General features: G+C 58.5%; 1 protein-coding gene across 5 annotated transcripts; it reads right to left on the bottom strand.

Moving 5' to 3' along the window:
• Window positions 1-349: 349 nt before the first annotated feature.
• On the bottom strand, window positions 350-21874 carry SREBF1 (sterol regulatory element binding transcription factor 1). 5 transcript variants are annotated; one of them, XM_074319796.2, is made up of 19 exons: window positions 21607-21874; window positions 8141-8569; window positions 7667-7839; window positions 7455-7580; window positions 7154-7375; window positions 6371-6485; window positions 5925-6145; window positions 5489-5690; window positions 5178-5356; window positions 4618-4879; window positions 4370-4536; window positions 4026-4194; window positions 3463-3571; window positions 3049-3158; window positions 2805-2937; window positions 2457-2622; window positions 1777-1977; window positions 1555-1666; window positions 350-1184 (listed from the first exon to the last, which is right to left on the bottom strand). In XM_074319796.2, the coding sequence occupies exons 1-19, from the start codon at window positions 21695-21697 to the stop codon at window positions 955-957; spliced, it is 3417 nt and encodes a 1138-aa protein (XP_074175897.2). In that variant the 5' UTR covers window positions 21698-21874; the 3' UTR covers window positions 350-954. The 5 variants fall into 5 exon arrangements, with proteins under 5 accessions (XP_074175897.2, XP_074175896.2, XP_074175898.2 ...); XM_074319795.2 differs by having other exon boundaries at window positions 5178-5374; window positions 21607-21869; XM_074319797.2 differs by lacking the exon at window positions 21607-21874 and adding an exon at window positions 10036-10181 and having other exon boundaries at window positions 5178-5374.
• Between the last annotated feature and the right edge of the window lie 1708 nt (window positions 21875-23582).

Genomic DNA, 23582 nt, shown 5'->3' with positions numbered 1-23582 from the left:
AGACTGACACCCCACACATACAGGACTATCAGGTTGTAGCCCTCTTGTCAACAGATGCTTAAGAACACTGAGTTGTCTGTCCTCCACGTCACCCTGCGAGCTGGCTGGCTGGTGAGAGAACAGGTGAGGTCATAATGACCTAAGGAGTAGCCCCCCCCCACCACAGGTCATCTGAAGGTCATACCCTGCAGATACCATAACATCAGAAGGGGGAAATCTAGTCCCTTATGGTGGACTGATGTGGGAAGTCGGCCTGGGTGCTGCAGGGAGGCCCAGAGGACCCCCTAAGGGCCCCCTCTGGTTGGCAAGTACATCATCCAAAGCACACACCCTCCCCAAAGGAGCAAAATTCAGATTATAAATAATTTTTTATTCTCTGTACAAAACTTCTCAATCTATGAAAATAAAGTTTGCAAAAGGCAAAGTAATACTTGAGCCTCAGAGGCCAGGAGACTGGCGCGCCCTGATCTACACTATGTACAGATCTCCCCAGAAGGGAAAGAGGTGCCTTGGAGCAGGGCCCCTTGCTGTCCAGGAAAGCCAAATCAGGCCCCCTCGGCTGAATGACATGTACCTGTCTTCCCTTTAGACAGGAGAAGGAAAAGCCACTGGGTGCCTGCAAAGAGGTGACACCAAATGCAGGGGCGCGGCCCTGCAATCCCCTGATCGGCCACTAGAGGTCAGCACCATCCTGGCCGCCGCTCGTCATGATGGGGAGCGGGCAGTGACGGCGGGGTCGCGCCCTTTCTGGCCTCCCATGTCAAGAAGCAAAAGCCCTCCAGGGTCTCCCAGTCTCCCGCCCCGCTCCCCCGTCCGCCAAGACAATGCAGTCCATGGGTGGACACCGGGGTCTCCGGAGCTGCCTTTTGCCATCGAGGCTCCGGCCCGGGACACAGCCAAAGGGCGCCGAGGTGGCTCAAGACGAGCGCTGGCGCCCGAGCAGCCAGCGGGGATCTAGCTGGAGGTGACCGTGGTCCCGCCGCCCAGGCGCATGAGCATCTGCTGGCAGTCGTGCAGCAGCCGGCGATCGCCGAGCTTCTCGAGCATGCGCTCCGCCTCGGCCAGCATGCCCACGCGCTGCCCCGGGGACGACAGGAAGCAGGGCGGCAGGTAGCAGGAGGCCAGCAGCAGAGCCTCGGCATGCTCCCGCCTCGTGGGCCTCGGCTCCAGCTCCACCCCCGCACCTGCGCACAAGGGCTGCGTCAGGGGGCGGGGCCACGTGGGGACGAAGCTTAGGGGCCCGGCCACACCCAGTGGACTGCAGGGCCCACCAGAGGCCCTGTCCCTGGCCTCCCCACCTGTCTTAGGAACACCCGCGGAGACTCAGACCCTTTCCAGGGCCGAGCATGGAACACACTCAGAGACACACTTGCACAGTCACGTATCCCACAAAATACAGTCACTGCATGGGATTTCTCAGGTAGATAAGCACCATGAGGTCCCCAGTCTCTGTTACACAGTAGCCCTCAGCATCCATCACACCTTCTGGGCCGTTCCCAGCTGGGCTAGGAAAGCGCCCCCACACATCCTGACAAGGGCCTCCACCTCTCTCACCTCCTTTGCTACAAGGGCCTGCCCTCCTCCTCAGACTGCGGTCCAGCAGCTGGTGTGTCCGCGTGGGACTGGCCCCTGCCATCAGCCGGGCTGTGGCCTCATGTAGAAACACCTAAGCAAAAGGGGGCCAGGAGAGTAGGGGCTCAGGCCAGGCCCCCACTCTCTCCTCACATCAGCTGCCTCGTGTCCGCACTGTGAGGTAACGGGCCTGTGGGCACTCACCCGTCGCATGGCTGGCCGGAAGCTCTGCGCCAAACGCCTCAGGCCACTCAGGTCCCGCTGGAAGCCACGCAGCTCGAGGGCAGAGGCCTGGGCTCCATTGCTCGGGCCCTGCAAGGCCTGGGCTGGTGCAGGCAGCTGTTGCCGCCGCCACAGGCTAGTGCGTGCCACAAGGAGCAGGTCACACAGGAGCAGTTGCATGGCCTGGGGGTGGAGGACAGGGGTCAAGGGGGAGCTCCAGCTCTGGGAGGGGAGGGTGGGGGCCCACGGTGCCAGGGGCCGGCTCCGGGCTGCACTGCCGAGGCACTGCACCCGCCTCACACACATGCAATGCAACAGCAATGCACCGCGGGGCCGCCCGCCTCTCCAGGCCTCCACACGCACCACCTGCCACAGGAGCAGCCTCCAAGGAGGGCCCTGCCACCACTCACCCCGCCCCTCCTCCAGGGGGTGGGGGAACTGAAGCCAGATGGGGCAACCACTCTCCCCTGGACCCAAGCCTTAGCCAAAAGCAAGGCCAGCTGGGCCCCCAGTACTGTGCTGTCAGGCTAACCCCACAGTCTTCTGCAGCCCAAGGGAGAATGACATGGGAGTAGAAACGCTGTGACCCCGTGGACCTGCCAGGGGAGAACGACATGGGAGTGGAAATGCTGTGACCCCGTGGACCTGCCCCCACCCCTCACCTTGTCAATGGAGCTGCCAACTGGTGTGGTGGCCAGGCTGTCCTGCAGGTACTCACTGGCCTTCTCACAAACGGTCAGGCTGGCCGGGCCAGACTCTGCCTTCCCGCGGCCCAGCAGGGCCCGGGCAGCCCTGAAGGAGTGCAGAGCCGCCCTGGGCAGGGGTTTCCTGTTGGGGCCAGGGCAGGAATGATGGTCAGACCACGCCACAGGCCCTCACTGAGCTCCCACAGCCCTGGCTCCAGCTTCATGGGGAAGAAAGGGTGGTGATCCCAACTCCACAGAACAGAAGTGGAGGGTGGGGGTGGCGGGGCACGGTGCTGAGGGCCAGGAGCAGCGGCCTGCACTCACTCTGACTCCTGCAGGGCGAGGGGCAGGTGTTCCACCAGTGGGTACAGCCGTTCGGCTGCCTCCTCATCCTGCCGCAGCCAGTGGGTCACCACAGCAGTCAGGGAGGCCCACCACTTGGCCACTGGGTCTGTGCCTGCAGGGAGCCGGGGGGGAAGGGGGTGCTCCCTGAAACTCGGCCACACTGCAGCTGCTATGGAGCTGGGGCTGAGCAGGGCGCCGCAGGGCAGGGGGCCTGGGGGCTCACCAGTGGTGGCGGCCATGCTGGAGCTGACGGAGAAGCCGCAGGCTGGGGCCCCGGCGGCGTCGCAGCAGCTGGTCAGTAGCTGCAGGTACCCAAGGGCATCTGAGAATTCCCTGTAGCATGAGACACTGGCTATTAGGACAGGTGGCAAGGGTCCTGCGAGCCCAGGGAGGGCACTGGTCCTCATCACCTCCCCACCGGAGCGTGGTCTGACTTCTGGGCTCTACAAAGTGCCAATGTCTCCTCCTGCCAGGCTAGTGTGAACTGAGACCCAGATTGGAGCTGAGACCTACCTGACGCCACACAGTGAGTAGACAGTTTCCTGGCTCTGATCACCCCCACAGTTCCCTGGACACAGCCACTGCCAGACCCCAGGGTAGAAGGTTCTTGTCTCCTGGGGGGTCTGGAGACACTCACCTGTCCCCGTCAGCTGATGCGGGGCTGGGGCTAGGCTGTGCTACACAGTTCAGTGCTCGTTCCAAGAGATGTTCACGGAACAGCTGAGTCACCTGGGCCAGGGGGTCCACTGTGGGGAGGAGTGGGTGAGTGGGGTGGCAGGAAAGCCCCCCCCCCCGTATTCCCCTCTCTACACCAAGGTTTCTTTCCTGGGCACACAGGTGGGCTTGGCTCTGGGACAGATGAAAGTTGGTGGATGAATACCCCTGCCTCTGCCCTTGCAGAGGATAACCCACCATCTGACAGTGCAATCTGCTCCGTACACACCCTCCCGTCAGACCTCTTCAGGACCACTTTCCAAATCAACCACCTGCCCCCAGACCCCTGTCTCCCTGTTTGCTGCTGAAGAGCCCCAATTGAGAGAGACCCAGCCCCCAAAGCAACAACAGATGGCCAGGCAATAAACAGATGTGGGCAGGGACAGCTGGAGATCTAGGGGACAAGGGATGGGGAAGAGTGAGGATGAGCAATGGGATGGGGGACTGAGGGGAGGATGGGAGCTGGGCACAGGGGTGAGAGAGCACCTGGGTTCCCAGCCGAGCTGTACAGGCTCTCCCTTGGGGGGCTGCACACGGCCCAGTCCCCATCCACGAAGAAACGGTGGCCCACAGGGTGGCAGAGCCACTGCATGGCAAGCGGCACTGAGCCACTCTGTGCCAGGCAGGCCTGGCGGGCGCTACTCAGGAAGAAGCGCTGTGGGGAAAGGGAGCTGGGCTGTCACACTGGACCCCAGCAGGGGCTCCAACCCAGACCCTGGAGCCCACCCCATGACCAAGTGCCTCACCCTGTGCAGCCCCTTACCCAGGGAGCCACTAGTCACAGTTGCAAAGACAGACAAACCCTAGCCCTGTCCCCAGCACCCACTCACTGTCAGAAAATGTAAGGCCCGCGGGAGACTGGTCTTGACCCTTAGCGCGGCAGCCACATAGATCTCAGCCAGCGTGGCCACAGACAAAGTGTCCCCTGAACATTCTGCCAGGTTCAGCGCACTCAGCGCCAGGTTGGTGGCAGCAATGTGCCCACCAGTGTACTTCCCTGGAAAAGACAGGGCGTGAGGCCAGGGTGTGGTGCGGAGGCAGCAGGAGCCCCTCGGGCCCAGCTCCTCTCCCGTCATACCCATGGTGTGAAGCTGGTGCAGCTTGTGGTAGACAAGGGCCGCGTCTCGGGCACTGGTACGGGCATCTGCCTGCAGAATGCAGTCCCTTTGCAGGCCCCCTGCCCGGCCTGCCAGCCAACGGCCCACCCAGAGACGTTGCAGCAGGTGGCGGATGAGGTTCCAGAGCAGGCTACAGGCCAGGTCCAGGTGGGAGGTGGGCAGGGGCCGGCCCAGCGCTCGCAGGGCCAGCCACAGCTGCTGGGCGGCCTGGGCAAAGTCCCCCTGCGGAGGAGGGTTTTCCAGGTGAAGCGGGGTCAGAGCATCCTGAGCACGTGATTTCCCTCTAGCTCTGAAGATCCCTCCACCTCGAGTTCCCGCCATGACCCGTGTCCTCCACTAGCGTTGGGCTGGGCCCCCAAGGCTCAGTGGGGGTCCGAAGGGTAGACAAGAGTGGAGGACAGGGCAGACTCAAGGTGAGCCCAGCACGTAGGGAAGAGCAGGTGATGCCCAGCACCTTCTTAGGTGCCACTCGCCCCTCCCTGCCCACCCTCCATCCCCGTCCCAGGGTCTGACCCCTTACCCGGGCCAAGTCCAGGTCAGCCTGCTTGCGATGCCTCCAGAAGTGCACAGCCGGGCCTGAGTGGGGCCGCGTGACCGGCTCTCCATAGACAAAGAGAAGCGCCAAGGCGACTAGCACCAGCAGCCCATTGGTCAGCCAGACCAGTGGGGACAGCAGCCACGGGGCCCAGCCAGGGCCATCTGGGGGCAGACAGAGGCCTAGGCACACAACTCCCAGGGAATGCAGAGCCCCAGCCCACAGGCCTAGGGCCTACACCCCCAAGAGTCCTCATTCCCATCTCTCCCAAAGGTACTCATGCCGGCCTGTCCTACCTCGGTCCTCAGTGCCCAGCATGTTGCGCCCGGAACCCTGGTGGATGCTGGTGGCATACGAGGGGCCAGAGAGACCCCAGCTGCCCAGCAGGGAGGCCAAAGGGTTGCAGGAGAGACAGACGAAGACAAGTGCACACAGGGCCAGGCGGGAGCGGTCCAGCATGCCCCGGCTGTGGGGGGACGGCAGCTGTTCTGGCTTTACCTGGTGGAGGCAGGCAGGGTGGTGAGGAAAGGGCGGGGGTGGCCCAGGGAGAATGGCTCGGGGAGGAGGGCTCCGCTCTGCCTAGCCTTCCTGTGGGAGCCCGCATGGCTGCAGGCCTTGGGTTTTCTGTCTATAAAATGGGAGGTGGGGTGTTAGGGGCCTCTTCCCGACCCAGTCTTGGGGCTCAGAGGATGTCACTGGGAGACAGAAAGGGACCACAGTGCAGGGCCCAACCTGGCTGTCCTCGAAGACTGGGCTGTCGGGCTCAGAGTCACTGCCACTGCCACCACTGCCACTATTCCTGCTGCCAAGGGACAAGGGGCTGCTCTGGGAGGGTGAGCCTGCATCTGAGGGTGGTGGGCTCAGTGTGTCCACCACCTCAGGCTTTATGCCCTCCATGGGCACGTCCAAGTTTCCTCCACTGCCACAAGCTGACACCAGGTCCTTCAAAGATTCTGTAGGCAGAAAAGGAGTAGGGCTGGGGGTAAAGGCTAGAGACCCCATCCCAGGCAAATCAACTTAGGGCCCTGGGAGGACAGGCAGACTGGGAGTTGGCCTAGCTTCTGAGGACCAGTTTATGGCCAAAGGAGAGGCTAAGCGCCCTCGTAGGGTCAGAGACAGGGGTGGACCAGGGCTGGAGGTGGGGCCAGAACCAGGGGCGATGGGGGGCCAGGACTCACTGCTTTTATGGGCAGCAGTGCGCAGACCCAAGTTCTCTTGCTTGAGTTTCTGGTTGCTCTGTTGTAGGAAGCGGATGTAGTCGATGGCCTTACGCAAGACAGCAGATTTATTCAGCTGCAGGGGGTGGGAGGGAGACAGCACAGGTGGCCAGTCAGGCCTGGCAAGTGGGCACCTAAGCAAGGGGGGCGGGGGTGCTTTGCAACACAGCTGCCTCAGGACCTTTGCACTTGCCCTTCCTTCTACATAGAATGTTCTTCCCTTGGAACAACCTTCCTCTCAGTAAGGGCATACAGATTAACATGTAAAAGACATACAACAGTGTCTGCCTAACTACTAGTATTATCTTCACGCCTCACTCCCTCACCTCCTTCAGGTGTTGATTTGCTGTCATATCACCTTTGTGAGACCTTCCCTGACCACCCGATTGAGGTGTGCACCTCTCTTCCTGCTTGATTTTCCTCCATAGCACTTAGCACCGTCTGCTGTGCTCTAACCCTTACTGATCTACCTTGTTTGTTGTCACCCCCCAGCTAAAACGTCTGTTTCTCGACAGCAGGACTTCTGCCTGTCTGTTCACTACTGTATCTCCAGCGCCTAGAATCGCTCCTGGTGCACAGGGGCTCCTCCGTGAAGTTTAGCTGAGTAAATGGAGCTGGCCAGGCCTGAGTAGACTGCAGCCCAAGGTGCAGTCTGTCCAGGCACAGGCCGTCCTTCTCGTCCTTCCAGCTGCCTCTGTCCCCAGGCTCGCCCCCGGCTGTGCCTGTGCGTGTCTCTGCCCATACCTTCGCCTCAGTGCCCACTACCAAGTCCTTCAGCTCGATGATCTTGTCATTGATGGAGGAGCGATAGCGCTTCTCAATGGCGTTGTGGGCTGTACGCTTTTCACCACGGCTCTGGGCGGAGCCCAAGGTCTTGCCACTGGCCACCAGCCGGTTGATGGGCAGCTTGTCAGCGTCCACTACCAGTGGCACTGTCGCCAAGATGGTTCCGCCACTCACCAGGGTCTGCAGAGCCAGGCATGGTTACCAGGAGGGCACACATGTGTGCAGACCCCATACCCTCTACCCTGCCCATGCCACCCACCTGCAAAGGTCCTGTCTGCACAGCTGTGCCAGGGGCCAGGGAGCTGACACCCGCTGCCTTCATGTCCGTTTTCATGGTTGTCAGGAGCAGAGAGTCTGCCTTGATGAAGTGGGGCTGCAGCAAGACCTGGGAGTGGGGGGACGTCTCAGCTATGAATTGTGTGTCTGGTCCAGGGGCTGCCACCTCCCCAATGCCTGGCCAAACCCCCTCACCGGGACCTGCTGGATCTGCGAGGTCACGGTGGTGGTTCCAGGGCCCACTGTGGGGGTGGCTGCGGCCGTCAACAGCTGCTGAGGGGCTGCGCTCTGGACCTGGGTGTGCAAGGAGATGGGTGGGGCCCCTGGCAGGCCAGGCAGCAGCTGTGGGGTGCTCCCTGGAGGTGTACCTGCAGAGATAAAGGCTGGGGCTTCAGGCACAAACTGCCCTTAACCCACTTTCCCCCTGCCCCTCAGGTCCCTGTCACTGTGTGACCCTGAATGAGTCACTGCCCCTGAGGAAGGGCAGCACTGCTGTGGACACCCTGGCAGAGTAGGAGGCAATGCTTCACCCAACAGTGGGGACACAAGTGCTGCTAGTAATGGGCGCGTCTCCAGCAGCAGAGAGCCATCTCTAAAGCCTGCAAATTCTCCTCCTGAGACCAGAGCAGACCCTTCTCCCTGCGCCCCTCCCTCCGCACGTCCCCTTACCTGTGGAAAAGCCTCCAGGAGGACTGGGATAGCCCAGCACAGGGGCAGAGCTGAACTGCGGTGGGGCCGGGGTTGGAAAGCTCTGGGGCAGGAGGGCCCCTGGCAGGGGCTTCGGGGCGGCGGGCTGCAGGATGGTCAGCGGCACTGGCTCCTCCTTGATACCAGGCCCAGGGGAGAAGGCAGGCACAGGTGGGTACATCTTCAGTGCAGGTGCAGGCTGGGGAGGGGACACAGGGGAGGGTGTTGCCTTAGGCCCTCCCAGGAAGGCTTCGAGTGGGGACTTCATCGCGACATGAGTTGGAGACAAGCTGCCCGGGGAGGTGGCTTCAGGACTGGGGGGGTCTGTGCCCCCTGCTTCGCCCCCAGCATAGGGGGGGTCAAACAGGCCAGGGAAGTCACTGTCTTGGTTGTTGATGAGCTGAAGCATGTCTGGGGAAAGGAGAAAGGTTGTGTGAGCAACAGTGAGGCAGGGGCTGGCCCTGTCCAGGGCACGATACATCTGCCCACACTGCTGTACATGTGCAAGCAGTGCTACCCCCGTGAGCCCATGCTCCCAGACACACAGCCATTTCTTGGGTACCTGTGACATCTGGAACAATGCCTAGTGCTTCCCATGGTATCAGATAGTCCTTGCAACAACTGGACAAGGTCAGTGCCGAGCAGGGCCAGGGCCCCACACCTAGGCTGGGGCAGAGCTGGGGCTTGGGCCCAAGGCTGCCAACTTCAGAGCTGCCATCACCTACCCATTCCTCCGTAGAACAGACCAAGGCTTGGGGCAGAGCCAGCTGCTGGCCACGTGTGTGCCAACTAGTGTGTCTCTGCATGGTCTGGACACAAGCCCAGACTCTGGACACAGCCAAGCAGCCTCGGGATCCGGCCATTCAAGGCTTCTGTTTCCCTTCTATAAAAGCAAATGTTGTCTGTCCTAACTCCTTCCTCCTCGTACAGACTGGGACACACTCCCCGCCAGAGCCCCAGCCTGGCCACAGGCCCTCTGGCCCAGCTGGCGACTAACAGCCTTGCTGGGTCAGCCTGGGGCTCTCTAACCCACTGGGTCAAAGTGCTCTGCAGGACCCAGGAGCACAACTCTGGGAGCCCCAAGTGCTCCCGAGATCCCCAGCCTGAGCCCCCAGCCCTGTCCACGCTTGAGGTGGGGCCTGGGCCAATAGCCCTCTCACTGGGTCTGTTTCCTCATCTGTACAACAAAAAAGATTAAACCCTTTTTGGCGGGGCTGCTGCGAGGCTTTGCTGGGCAGGCAGCTGGCACAGAGTGGGGACGCGTGTCTCCTGGTAGGTGCCCAGGCAGGAACGTCGCTGCAGGAGGGGACTCCCTGCAGGGGGCTTACAATAGAGTAAGATTGGGGTGCTAGGCTCAGCCTCCTGGGTCCTCAAACACAAACACTCTGTGGGCCTCCCAGGTTTATGCGGATCATAAAGTACTTTCACTTGCAGGGTCTCCCATCCCTCACCCCAGTTCTCACTGAGCTTTTTTGATAGATGGGGAAACAGAGGCCCCCAAAGAAAACTGATTGAATCCAGGGCTGGAATCCTGGATTTGGACAATCCAGAGCTCCTACTGTCTGCCTGGAGAGCCCAAGGATGCCCCCCAAAAGCGGCGTTCCTTGGGCGACAGGACAACTGGTCTTCCTCTCTGCTTCTTCCCCCTCTGGCCCAGAGGGGTAGCAGATAATGTGGGAAAGCCACCTATTTCTCACTCCAGACGCTGGGGTGCGATCTGGGAACTGGTACACCTCCCCCTAGGAAACCGGCTTTTTCCTACTCTGAGTATCACAGCCACCACTCACAGACGCCCCCCTCTACGGAACCGGGAAGAGTGACCTCGCAGCAGAGATGGAGGCTCTGTAATTGAGGGGTGGGGGTCCTCCACAAAATACCTTCGAACGTGCAATCCATGGCTCTGTGGCCGGCGCCTGCCACCCCTGCAGGGTGTCCAGGCCGCTGGCCTGCGGGTCTCGGTGCCTTCACCTGTCAGGGTTCCGCAGCGCTTTAAAGCCCGCGGAACTAGCCTCCCGCCCCGCCGGCTGGCCACGCCCCCGCCCACCCGCCACGCCCCGCCCCGCCCTCCCTGGGCCGCAGGCCGGGCATGGGGTGAGCGCGCGTGGCCAATCAGCGGCCGCGCCACAGCTTCACTAGGGCCCCGCCTCGGCCCCCCCACCCCACCCCCGACCGCGGCTCAAGCTCCGGTTTCACCCGTGGTGCTGAAGGGGCCGAGGTTACCCGCGGGCGCCGGCCTTTAACCCGCTAGGTGCCAACATCGCCGGGGTTACTGGCGGTCACTGTACCCGCCATCCCAGCTCCCACCACCTCAGTTCCCAGTGCCGCGGAGTGAGCACAGGGCGGGAAGGACCCGGCAGGGCTGCTCCAACACCCTGGAGCTATGTATGGGAAATCGCTGGCTCACTGACACCCTGAGCGCGTCTCCTCTCTAAACCTGTTTAATCCTCTAGAAAATGGGACAATCACATCTCCCTGGCAATGAGAGAAGGAGCTAGGGGTTCCTCGCTCAGTAGCCAGAAACTAATTAAAGCCAAGGGCTGCTTTGTGTTGGGTACAGGGACCTCCCCTTCCTGGGGCAGTTCCAGCATAGGGCCACCCTACCACCCCCCCACCCCCACCCCCCCACCCCCCCCCCCCCACACACACACACACACACACACACGAGCCCCTGATAACAGGTCACTGCCAAGAAACAGGCCCAGAGTGAGGAAGGGAAGCCCCTACCCCAAATACGCATCCAGGTAACCCTTGAGTCTTCCTGACTCCCAGCACAGAGGGGTCTGGGTCTGAGATGGAGGGGCAGGAGGTCAGTGACATCTTCCCTGCCCCCCAAAGTCTCACAGTCCCCCAGCAGTCACCAGGTAAAGCCTGACTCATTTATTCACCATAGGGTCCGAGAGGCCAAGAGAGGACCCAATCCCTAGGACAGAAGGTAAGGAGAGCAGGGTGTCAGTCCTAGGATAAAGGCTCTGAGGGTCTTTTGAGGAGGTACCTAGGTATCTCCCTTTCTGTGTGAGGTCAGAGTTCCACACACACACACACACACACAGAATAGCCCAGGTGGCCAGCTCCGGCTTTTGTGACCAAGCAAAGCAGCCCACCAGCAAGGCCTGACTAGGGCTCCAACCACAGCACCAGCCTTTCGCTCCTGCCGCCTAGAAGGGGCGTGCCCCCAAATCCGGGGCAGGCAGGCATGGTGACTGAGCAGATGGTGCTGGGGGGCTGGGGGTGGCGGGGGCTAGAGACCTCTTAGCCCCAGTTGCTCTCCCTCTCCAGGAGGTGACATGAGGAAACTACAGGACCCAAAATGAGGACACTCGGCCTCATCTCCCTCACATACACCCAGTTCCCCCCTTTCCCAGGTCCTTCAGTGGCTTTCTAGGGGTTGTTAAGCACAACAGAATTCTCCTCTAACAACTGCATCTCCCTCTCTCCTCCACCTGTGGGTGCTCCCATTTTCCCTCACCCCAAAAACACACAAGCAGTCATTGCTGTTGTAAAGGCCCTGACCTCACTTTGAGTAACCAAGACAGGGAAGACCCGAGTCCAGGCTCCAGTCTCAAAAGCAGACCTCATGGCTTCCTTCTTTCCTTACTGTGTTCCCCCGTTTTTCAGGCCCCTCCCCTTCCTGCCCCATCCTTCTCTTCCCTTCACCACATTTTCTTTTTTCTTTCCCCCCTTCTTCCACCTCCCCCTCACTCCGGTTCAGGCCACTGTCTCTGTCTAGTTGTGTAGGACACAGCTCCCTGGCCCCTGCTGGTATTATGAGCCTCGCGCTCCCCGCACTGAGGCAGTCGGTCGCCGGTCATTGGTCGGCCGCTCACAGCCACTCACAGCAGCTCACGCTGGCCACCAACTGCTCATGGCAGCCCAGCTCCAGGGAGAGCAGTTGTTCACAATCTTAGCTGTAAAGGACGCAGCTCACTGGCCCATGTGGGAATCGAAGGGGCGAGCTCGGCCTTAGGAGCACGGCGCTCCAACCACCTGAGCCACTGGGCCGGCTCCCTTCACCACATTTTCTTGCCTCTTTGTTTTCCATTCCTCACATCTTTGAGCTCTGCCCCAATCCCATCCAGACTGAGGAGGTAGGTGGAAGATGACAGTCACTCGCTGACCTTCTGAGGGTAGCAGGAGTCAGGCCAGGCTCCAAGAGGAGGGCTAGCCTTGGGGTGGATGACAGTTTAAGCTAGGACACAGCAAGAAAGAGGGCTTGCGTGCCACAAGGCACCTGTTGGAACATACAGGAGCCAGCCATCCCCCGAACTCATGGCCTGACCAGCCCCCATCTCACTCCCCATCTCTAGGAGAAGCTCCATGCCAGGGCTAAGTCTGGGGGGTGGAAATTCAAGAGCCAGCCCCACAGTTCCTCCAGCACCCCAGATGCAGCTAAGGAGGCAGACCCCCTCTGGGCCTCATTTGCTGTGTAATCCAGGGCAGCTCAACCCCACTCTTGAGCCTCCACCCCTGGTCTCCAGAGGGGGGATTCTAGGAGAGCAAGCGTGTGAAGCACCCACCCCTCAGCAAGATCTCAACGAAGGTTAGTCCCTCTGCAGCAACCGGAATGGTCTAGAACTAGGCAGTCAGGTGGTGAGTTGCCCGACACTTGGAATGTTCAAGCCGGAGCTTCATATCCATTTGATGGAGTTTGTTTTATGGAGAGTTAATAGGTCTGGGACTAGGGTGAGGCAGGAGAGGCACCCAGGGCGCAGTTTAAGGAAGCCCCGCTCCTGCCTTACCCTGTCCTGGCCGTGAGAGCCAGGACTTCGGGTCCAAAAGGCTAGCCATGGCTCCCCAACTGTGGACCATCCTCAAGGCAGCTTAGCCCTGGGAGTGCCGCATGAAGGCAGACTCAAAAGGCACACGGGGAGCCGGCCCGGTGGCTCAGGTGGTTAGAGCTCCATGCTCCTAACTCCGAAGGCTGCCGGTTCGATTCCAGTGGGCTCTCAACCACAAGGTTGCCGGTTCAATTCCTCAAGTCCCGCAAGGCATGGTGGGCAGTGCCCCCTGCAACTGGAGTTCAACACGGCACCTTGAGCTGAGCTGCCGCTGAGCTCCTGGATGGCTCAATTGGTTGGAGTGCGTCCTCTCAACCACAAGGTTGCCGGTTCGACTCCCGCAAGGGACAGTGGGCTGCGCCCCCTGCAACTAGCAAGGGCAACTGGACCTGGAACTGAGCTGCGCCCTCCACAACTAAGACTGAAAGGACAACAACTTGAAGCTGAAAAAAAAAAAGGCACATGGGACGCCTGCAAGCACGCCCTGAACCTAGGGAAGAGGAGGAGGCACAGATTCTGGGTCCCAGAAGGCCCATCTTCCCCCTCCCCTCCCATTTTTCACCCTGCTACTCCCTCCCCCAGCCTGGATTCCTCCTGTTTCCTCTCCTTCCCTGATTCTATCAGGACCCAACAGGAAACCTGAAACCCTCCCCTCCTCCTGGGCTCCACCTTCAAAGCTCCCTCTGAAGGCAGATGTGGGGCAGCCTCTTATTCTCCGGCCTGTGTATTCAGTGAGGCCAGGATGGAAACCCTGTGAGGGCCCCACACCATCAACTTGCAGGAGCCCAGCTTTGGCCACCACAGGAGCCTACAACCTATGTAACATGCATGAGGCCTTGAACCCCAAGCTCTGTTTACATGCTTCCCAGGACAGGGAGCTCACCACCTCCCTAACATGGCCTGGTCCATGAAGCCCAGGTCTATTTCTCTGATAATACCTATTGCCCTTTCCTAAGAGTCTACTGTGTATCAGGCCGTGCCAGGCACTGGGGGTACAGGGCACAGCACAAAGACCTTCCCTTGTGGAGCTTATGCTCCAATGAGGGAGACAAATGGTTTGCAAATACATGGAGGAATGTGGATGCAGGTGGTGATAGGCACCAAGAAGAAACTGAGGCAGGATAGAGAGTGTGAGGGGCCATTGTAGATGAGGTAGTCAGGGCTGGCCTCTCTGAGAAAAGGCCTGAATGAAATGAGGGAGTAGGCCAGGTGGGAGAAAAAATGTCCTGGGCAGAAGGAACAGCAAGTGCAAAGGCCCTGAGGTGGGTGCCAGCTTGGTATGATGTCGAGACAGTGAGGAGGCCAGTGTGGTTGTTGGGTGAGGGGGAATGGAGGTCAGAGAGGCAACCAAGGAGCTGAGATTCCAATCTAGGTTTGACTTTCGCCTGAGCCAACGACACCAATTCTCCAGGGAACGGGCAGACAAGGGATTTGCAAATGGTCCTACGTAGTGTAAAACACAATGGCTGCATGATTGTGAAGGACAGTAACCCATATAAGACAGGAGTACCACCGGGGAGGACATGGCTCATGGGACCCCGGGGTGTTCCACCTCTGCCTGCTTGATGGAGGGTGCAGGGTGGGGATGAGCTCACCGCACACCCAGGGAGCGGGCCCCTGCCTGCCATCTGCCCCTGCTGCTCCCATCCGCACCAACTGATCATCCCGAGGACTCAGGTCAGCAAGTTTGCATGTCCTCAGCTGGTCATGTATGCGACAGGGACACAGGCTGCCCTTTGTGCGCTCAGGGCTGCCCCAGGCTGTGCCGGCTCTTCCTGGAATGGGACTGGACTTCTAGATGGAGAGGAAACTAAGACTCAGAGGGTGGCCACATGCCCAGGGGCCCACAGGTGCCAAGTGGAGAATCTGGGGCTCACACAGGCCCACCAACCCAAGCCCACACTTGTTAGCCCCAGCCTGCCAGAACAGGAGCCCCAACTCCAGCCTGGTTCTGCCTGACTTGCTGTCACCACTTGTCTCAGGTCAGGAAGCCTGTGTAGAGGAGACAACACAAAGCTCTTTAAGGCTCAGCTGGGAGCCCCTCAAGGCAGAGCCGAGGTCTGAACCCACTCTGTGAGCCCAGCGCACTCAGCACAGGGCTGAGCTCAGAGGGGCGGGCGGGTTGCCAGCCACCACCCCACTGCTGCTCTCTGGCCGTGAGTCCTACTGCGTCAGCTCTCGCTGAGCCTCACTTTCCTTGTGTTTTCTGAACATATCATGCGCTTCATGCTTCCGTGCCTTTGCTCAGGCTATTCCATCTGCTAGGAATGCCCTCCCCGCTATCCTCTGTCCACCTGGCAACCTCCTATTCCGCCTCCAAAACTTGCTCTGATGTCACCTTCTCAGATCCTTCCCTCATCTGTGCCACTCCATACACCAAGCTCGGACCGAGAGACCCTGAACGTGACCTGTAAGATGGCCATTACACAAGATGCTGGTTGGCACCAATTCAGACATCTTGTCCTAGGTGTGGGCTCAAGGCACCTACCATTCTGGAAGGTGGGCCTGAAGCAGTGGCAATTTTGGGGGTAGATCTCTGCTGGTGAGCAATTGTTCCCAGTCTCAATAGTGCTGAGCATTTCTTTATATACATTATATCTATTTTTTCCTTTTGGATTGCTTCCCTGCAGCCTGTTTTAGACATGAAATGGGTGGGTGGATCCAAGGCAGCATGCTGTTCTAGAGCCATCAGCCTTCTCTCCGGAAAAGATAAACCCCTTTACAACCTCCCCTGTAATAATGTGTCCCATTTCCTCATCGCATTGCCAGCACTGGGTTTTATCGTTTTTATTTACTTTTGGTTGTTTTGTTTAGCCCCAAGAGCTGTGTGACAGGAAACTTCAAGGTGCTTCGTTTGCATTTCCAAGGCTGCCTTGAGGAATTTTGTGTAAAGAACGGACAACTGGCCTGAGACTCAGTAATACTGTGTGTGTGTGTGTGTGTGTGTGTGTGTGTGTGTGTTTAGGGAGGTCGCAGTTCACAGTGGCCCCTGTGGGGATCGAACTGGCAACCTTCGATCCCCATTAGCACCACGCTCTAACCAACTGCGTTAACCGGCCACTCCAACACTGTACTTAATAGCTTCTTTTGCTGGAGAAATACTCCCTGCAGGGCCTGGCTTCCCAGCTGCTTCTCATGGTCTCCAGCTCCTTCACCCCTCTCAGCAGGCTGGGTGGCAAGGGGACTGTGTTGAGTCTGGTTTCTTGAGGCCTGTGCACTGGGCGAGAAGGCGACAACAGCGTATCTAGGATTCTTTCTAGCTCTAGTCTCTTTATCTGTAAAGACAGTGGGCTTGCTCCTCAGGGGTGAGATGAGGGAAGGGGCAGGGGGCTCCCCGCTGGCCTGCCCAGCCCCCCTTATCTCCCACACAGACCCAGAATCACCAGATGGTGGATGCTCAGAACTTGGAACCATAGTCCAGAACATCCTAGAAACTTCCAACACAGGCTCCTTGGATAATGGCTGCTAACATTTGTTTAGCTAACATATTAGGTGCCAGGTCCTGGTTAAGTGCTCTAAATAATAATAATAGTAACTGGCACTGGTTGAGGGCCTACTATGTGTCATGTACTGCTTAATCCCTTGACCTAAATGAGTTGACCAGATGGCCACAAGTCTAAGAACTGGTTCCATTATTCCCAGTACACTGATGAGAACCTGAAGGTCAGAGCTTGAGCCACTTGTCTATAGCCACATAACAGGGGCTAAATTTGAAGACCTCTGGGCCCCCAGCCTTCCAGTTGCAGGGGGAACAGGGATCCCAGAGCCCTGAGAGGGGCAGGTCTGAGGTGTGGCTGGGAGGGTCAGACTCGCGGGAGACAGCTAGGGTGTCAGTTGGGAGGTGGGGGGCTTGAGCAGAGTTCCAGGTCAGAGTGGGCTTCTCCAAGCCACAAACTCCCCCAGGTGGGATGGACCCCCAGCCCTGCCCCACCTCCCACCAAACCCCACATCCAGCAGGGGAATCACACACTTGGAACCACCTCAAAGACTCCGCTTCCCAGGAGCCCTATGCCCGTTTCTAAGGCTCTCCCCTCCCCTGAAAACACCCCCTCATGGGACATGTGTCTCATATTGTGCAGTCCTACTCAGTTCCCGGGTCAAAGGGCACATCCACAGGGCCTGCTGCTGGCAGGAGATAAGGCCAGAGACACTTCCTCTGACCAGCACCGCTGTTCCCACCTCAGCTGCACCTCTCGGTGGGGAGAAGTCCAGATCCCAGGCTTCTGTCCAGAGGTGACTGCTGCCTGGGGCTGACCAGGTCACTCTGGATGTTTATGTGCAGCGAGGTGACCATTGGGCAGAGGTAACTCCCAGCCACCTGCCTGCCTGCCTCCTTGGACCTGCTCCCAGCATGCTTCGCTCTGTCCCCAAACCCTGTCCCCTCAGAGGCTTCAGGGGGCTCAGAGGCAGCAAATCTTACAGCCTCTACCTCCTGCTTTCCAGGGGCGGCCCCTGAAGTTCAGAGAGGGCAGGGTACTTTCCCTAGGAAAAGCATCAGTGCAAGGCCACCATGAGGGCTTCCTGCTTCCTGCTGTCCTAGGTGGGCAGGCCGGACACCGAGAGGCAGAAAGAGGGATGGGGAGGGGAACATGTCTGATAGGAGAGGTCTCTCTCAGGCTGTACCCGAGGGGCTCTGGACACAGCAGCACGGGAGAAGGGGCGTCATACTGGAGCGGAGTATGTGTCTGGGGTGGGGAGTGTTTGAGGGGTAGGCTCTGGAAGGATAGAAAATGTCCCAGGAGGGGCCGGTCTCGAATGCCACGCTGAGACAGGGAACTTTGTCTTGGGAGCACTGGGGAGCCATGGATGATTGGGGAACTGGGGAGTGATGTGCCTGGATTTTGGAGCTGGGCAGTGGGCTATGCTTTCTAAGCAGGGCCCATGCTTTGTGGGACCAGGGAGAGAACTGGGCACATGGGGAGAGGTGTGGGATGGCAGTGTAGCCACCAGGCTGTCCCCACCAGCAGGGCCGGCATGGACCCAGAAAACACTCAGACACACATGGGCTGGGACCTCAGAGGCAAGGCACCCCTGGGGTTGCCTCAGACATCTTGGGAGGGACCCCAGGGCCAAGAGAGCTCAAGAAAGCACTGCCAAGAAGAGGGTGGGGGGAGGCGAGATCCAGGAAAGCTGCCCTAGCTTGGCAGACCGCAGGGGTATGACAGATGAGAGTGAACACAGAGGTCTCCAGGCAGAAGCGAGAATGAGCAGTGCCAGCCAGAGCGCCAGGCAGCCCCTCAGCCAGGCCCTCCGGACCTCCATCTCCAGTCACCTTTTCTGCACTTAGAAGCATGTGCAAGATCTGATAAATTAATCAGCGGCGAGGTGACAACTGCCATGGGCTGAACAGTAATCCCAAACCTGTGCAACAAGACCACTCTCGATTTCCCTCTGCCCGGGGCCACTACACACCCCAAAGCACAGAACAAGAAAGGACGCGTGGGGAAGACACGGAGCTCATCGGAGGCCATTGCGCACTGTAGCCAGGGCAGTGCCTTCACTCATAGAACCTGGGACTGGTGCTGGCAGCTCCACCCCAAGACTGTTCACATGACAGACGGCTTGGCCAGGAGGGCAGGCAGGAGGGCATGCGGCAGGGCCAGCAAAGCAGGGCTCCAGGCCCGTGGCTGACTCTCTGGTGCCAGTCCTCAGTCTCATGATTCCAAGGCTGCTCTGGGCTGGGACGCGGAGGCAGCCTTCTGGCCTCTGACCCCTCTATGACCCCAGCATAGCCCCACGTGGGGCAGTCTCCTGGGTTCCCTGTTCTAGTCCCCTACTCTCACTCTTAAGAGCCCAGGGGTTAAGCACTAAGAGTATGGGCTCTGAAGCCCACAGCCTGAGTCTAGATCCTGGCTCTGCTGTGTTCTGGCTGTGTGAACTTAGGCAAGTCACTGAACCTCTCTGTGCCTCAAGACACTCAGCTGTAAGATAAACATCCTAAGTGTACCCACTTGGGGTTGTTGGGAGTACTCAGTGCTCAGCACAGTGGCTGGCATACAGTACGTGCCCAGTTAGTTCCCTATTCTTGCTGTGATCCTCCATCAGAGGAAACTTCTGACACGTAACCCAAACACGGCACTGCCCTGCTCCAACCCACTCCCCAAGACTCCCCACTGCCTCCTGGGTCCAGCCCAGCTCCACATTCTGCATCCTGGCACTGCCTGGCCCGGCTCTCAACCCGTTCCCCTCATGAGACGTGGAGACCCTTGGGCCCTGCCCTTCACACCCTCCAAGTCACCTCTCTCTAGACCTAGCGAACCTGCCCAGCTCCCCAGCCTCAAAAGTGGCGGCCTCGGACCAGCAATTCCCCTCCAAGAGCCTCCGCCTATGTAGGTAACTAAACAAGGATCCCCCGGCAAAGATCGGCCTCAGGGTGTCCACTGCAGAGCAGAACAAGACGGACCAGGTGGATAAGCCAGGAAACCTGATTGTTGTCTGGCTGTTGACATGGAACAAAGCAGGTGACAACGGACCCTATTCTAATTTTTAAAAGTACAAATTACTGGTTGCCTGGGGCTGGGGTGAACCAGGGAGCGGTTGTAAACAGGCACGAGGGACATTATCTGGGTGATGAAAATGTTCTACAACTGGTGATGCTCACCCAGTTTGGTAAATTTACTGAAACTCCCCGAATTGTACACTTAAAATGGGTAAATTTTACGGTATGTAAATTATACCTCAATAAAGTTGTTTTTAAAAAGGAGATCAACAGTGTGCAGCCATTCCAGAAAAATATGTACATACACACAGGAAATAATCCCCCACATAATTAACAGAGATTATCTGTGGGTGGGGGGTTTAAGGAAGATTTTCTTCTTTTTGCTCACCTGTGCTTTCTAATTTTTCTACAATGCAACGAGATTAGTTGTATAATTAGGGGAAAGAACTGAAAGTCTGAATAAAAACCAAGAAACCCTCTGCCGCAGGGGCAAACTTCATGTCCATCCCAGCAAGACACCCAGTTCCCTTTTTCTCACATACTAGAGCTGGGGCCTAGTCTGATCTCCAATTGCTTCCACCCCCAATGGCTGCCCAAGCCCTCTGTGTCCTGGGGGAGAATATTTCTATAAATGACTCAATGAGAAAGGTCTGTGCCAGAGCTGCATCCAGATATACCTACTCTGATTGGATGTCCCAGCTCCCCTGGGAAGGGAAGCATTCTTATCCAGAGGGGGAAATTGAGGCTTGGGGGTGAGAGGGCTTGCACAGCATGGCAAAGTAAGTGAGTGGTGTCCAGATTTGAGCCCTGACCCCGGAGCCGTGTTCATGGCGCCTTCCAGGCTCCCCTCATTGTGGAACTGTTAGTTGAGCCAGGCTCAGATCTCCCCAGGACCTGTGGTTTGGGGTTCAGAATGCAGTGATGGGAAGGCTGTTTTGGAAAAACCTCATAATCAGGGTCTCCCCACTCAAGCCCTGCCCTAGCCTGGCCCCAGAGGAGAGCAAGCTGATAAGCCCTGGCTGGCAGCCAGCTGGGCTGCTCTGCAAGGCTGAAGGAGGGCAGGAGTGGGTGGCTTAGCTGTGTCTGTCCTGCCAACCCCAGCGAGGCCACAGGCTCCATGGACATATCCATTCAGGTTGTGGGAGGTTTGAGTCCTGAGCTCTTGGCCTCAGTTTCCCCATCAACCAAGTGCAACTTAGCCAGTGTTGCTGAACCTGCACAGCAACCATAGAGGGCAATTTGCTGGAGCTTCAGCGTGCCCTGTGTACAAAGTGGGGCAACAGCCTTCTAATGGGTACCTGCACGGTGGTCCCCAAATCCCTTCTCTGTATAACAACCAGAATGTGTTGCTTTAAAAGATGTGAATAAGCCGGCACCACGCTGCCTGTCCTTCCCTGGCCAACAAGGCCAAGTGACCGTTTGGCCTACCTTCCCAATCTCACCTCCTGTGCACTCATTCCTCCACTTCCTCAAACTCAGGGCCTTTGCCCGGGCCATGCTCTCCGCTGGGAAAACATCCTCGCCAACTGGTCCCAGGGCAAGGGACTCTCAGGTCTCAGCTAAAATCTGCTTGGAGAGGTCTTGCCCCACCACTGTACCCAAAGCAGCCGCACCCCTGCTCCATCCCAAAGTGCAACTACATATCTGTTTGCGGGTTTCCTTGGGGATTTTTGCGCTCCCGAGAAGGTGAGGAGCCCAGGTCTGTCTGTTGTCTTCCAGTGCCTAGGACAGGGCCTGGTATTCAGAAGAAGCCGAAGCGATGGGTGTCTTGGACAAGGAGAGCCAGACCCTGGGGGGAGGGGCGGGAGGACGCGCCATGCGCATGCGCAAGAGCTCCCGCGCGGAGCTGAACTCTCGGGCCGGAGGGAATGACCGTGAGTAACCCCCGTGCTGACGTCACGGCTGGAGCAGGGGCGGGGCCTCGGGAACGCCCGGGTCCCAAGCTCCTGCCGCGGCTACCTAGGCGTTGACGACTTACTGGCCACGCAGCGCGGACCCCCGAACCCCGAGAGGTGCACGTCTCCCGGCCACGAGCCTCCAGGGAACCGAGCGCGGCGCGGCCTGAGACGCCAGGGCGGGCGCTGGGAGGCTCTGCACAGGCTGAAAATCGAGGCTCGCAGCGCGCAGCCCAGAGACCCAGCGAAGCCCCGCGCCCTCCACCCGGATCGGGGAGACAAAAGCCAGGCGCCGCCTGCGCGCCCCATTCGCGCGGAGCCCAACTGGCCCTGACGCACCTTCGATGTCAGTCAGCAGCGCCGCGTCCAGCTCGCACGGCTCGGCCAGTGCCTGTTTCAAGGCAGCCTCGCTGAAGGGCGCCTCGTCCATGATGCAGTCGCCTCCTCCGGGAGGCCCGCCGGGCCCGCCGGCCTCACCGACTGTCTCAGCGAGCGCTGCCGCTCCGCGCGTTTGCGCCCCGCCCTGTCCTCGGTGGCGGCCGGGTGCCCGCGAAAAGTTCCTCCGAAACTGGGTTCCCCAGCGGCGGCTCTGCAGGACAGGCAGGACGGGGCGAGGCCTTCCGTGGGAAGCCCCTCCCCTTGGTAGACTGCCCCGCCCCACCCGAGAGAGAGTTGACCCAGCTCCCCGGTCGGCCCTGCAAACCTACTTCTCTACCGCAGCCCCCTCCAGTCATTCATGTTATCCAGCCTCCTGCACAACTGCCTCTGGCCGGTTACTGCGGGAGCTCGGCGTGGCCCCTCCACGGGCCTCAGTTTCTCCAGCCCCAAAGAAAGGGGCTGAGTGGAAGCCCCAGGACTGGGCCCGTCCCAGAAGTCTCTGGACTTGGGGAGTGCCCCAACAAACTTCCTAGATTTGGCTTTTTAGAACCAGACAGACCCGTCCAAGTTATAGCTCCTAACAACCTGCCGTGTGGCCTCAGGCCGGATTACATCACTACTCTGCCTTAGTTTCCTCGGCTAATAACAGGAGCCTGACGGTGCCTCTCCACAGTTTGGCTGGATGTTAGTGATCACACGCAGGGGGCTGGGCCTGTGAGACCAGCCTGCCCTTCCTCAGTCTCCTCAGGTCAGCTTGGCCTCCGGAGGAGGGGGTGGCCCAAGAGGAGCCTTGAAAAGGCTGGAATTTCCCGTCCTAATTTAATCTGCTTTCCTTCCCAGTCTGGTTGTAGGGATGGCAGATGGGCTTGGGGGTCAGGGGACCCAGTCTGACCTCAGTACCCAGAAGGACAGGAAAACCCAGAGTTCTAAGGAGCCAACCTACCTGCCCAAGGTCACACAGCTACTCCGGGACTGCAACAGGGTTGGGTCCCAGGGCTATCTGACTTCGAATTTGGTGCTTGTCCCTGGGAGCAGCCAAGATGGGGGGGTGTCAATGCAAAACATCAGTTTAAGAGAAAGTTTATAAGAGTTTGTCTGAGCCAAACTGACGACAATTGCCGGGAAGCAAAAACTCAACGGATTAAGAAAATGCTCCGCGAAATGGCGGTTTGCAGTGTATTTTATACATAGAATCAAAGGAGGAGGGTTACATGAAGTCCACTGGTGATAGATTAAAGGGGGTGGGAGAAAGCAAAGTGGGGAAATCTCTGGGATTGGATAAAAGTAAATTGGAGAGACAGGTACTTCTTTCACATAGGTGGGTAGAGGACTATTAATAGTTCACACAGAGATGGTAATCAAGGGACAAGAATAATAATGAGGGATTCTGTACTTTCCTGCTCTGGTCCGGAAAAAGGGATTACTGACATTCTAAGGATGTCCTCTTAGGTGCAAAAAGACAATAGACAGGCTCACTTAAAGGCACTGATTAACTTTATGAAGGAAGCTAAAGATGAGACTTCCCGCCATGACCCACTTACCAGTAGTTATGAAATTTTTTATGCTCACACCATCTTATGTGGTGATTTTCAGTCTCCTGAGCTTGTCAGATTTAACATGTGGCCCCTTTTCTGTCCACATTTCCCTCTTTTGGTCGTAAATCAATCCAAAGGATGCATTGATGACCAACCTTTTGGTTGCATAGTGTGGTCCCACGGTGCTAGGAAGGCTCATTCCTAAGAAGTGTTGGCGTCGGCCTTTGTCCTGCTGAACGTTGGACCATTGGGGGCGGGGCAAGACCATAACCTTAGATGGCAGTCACGGCCGAATTATTTATATTTAAAAGAAAATGTGAACAAATGGGAGGCAGTCAGATCTTATATGTCTAAATTAAATATATCCTGGATCTTTGAGCTATCATGATCTGAGTTTTTCTT

The sequence above is a fragment of the Rhinolophus sinicus genome, chromosome 12 (genome assembly GCF_057876585.1).
Source record: "Rhinolophus sinicus isolate RSI-liver-muscle chromosome 12, RSI-T2T, whole genome shotgun sequence".
NCBI classification, from domain to species: Eukaryota; Metazoa; Chordata; class Mammalia; order Chiroptera; family Rhinolophidae; genus Rhinolophus; species Rhinolophus sinicus.
This window is presented reverse-complemented; position numbering and strand designations above follow the sequence as displayed.

Excerpts from the sequence above, each read along its gene's own strand:
- SREBF1 (XM_074319794.2), bottom strand. The coding sequence starts at position 21,697 with ATGGACGAGGCGCCCTTCAGCGAGGCTGCCTTGAAACAGGCACTGGCC. Across the intron at positions 6,146-6,370 it reads CACTGCTGCCCATAAAAGCA|AATCTTTGAAGGACCTGGTG; the intron begins GTGAGTCCTGGC and ends TTCTGCCTACAG. Across the intron at positions 1,185-1,554 it reads AGGCCCTTGTAGCAAAGGAG|GTGCGGGGGTGGAGCTGGAG; the intron begins GTGAGAGAGGTG and ends CCTTGTGCGCAG.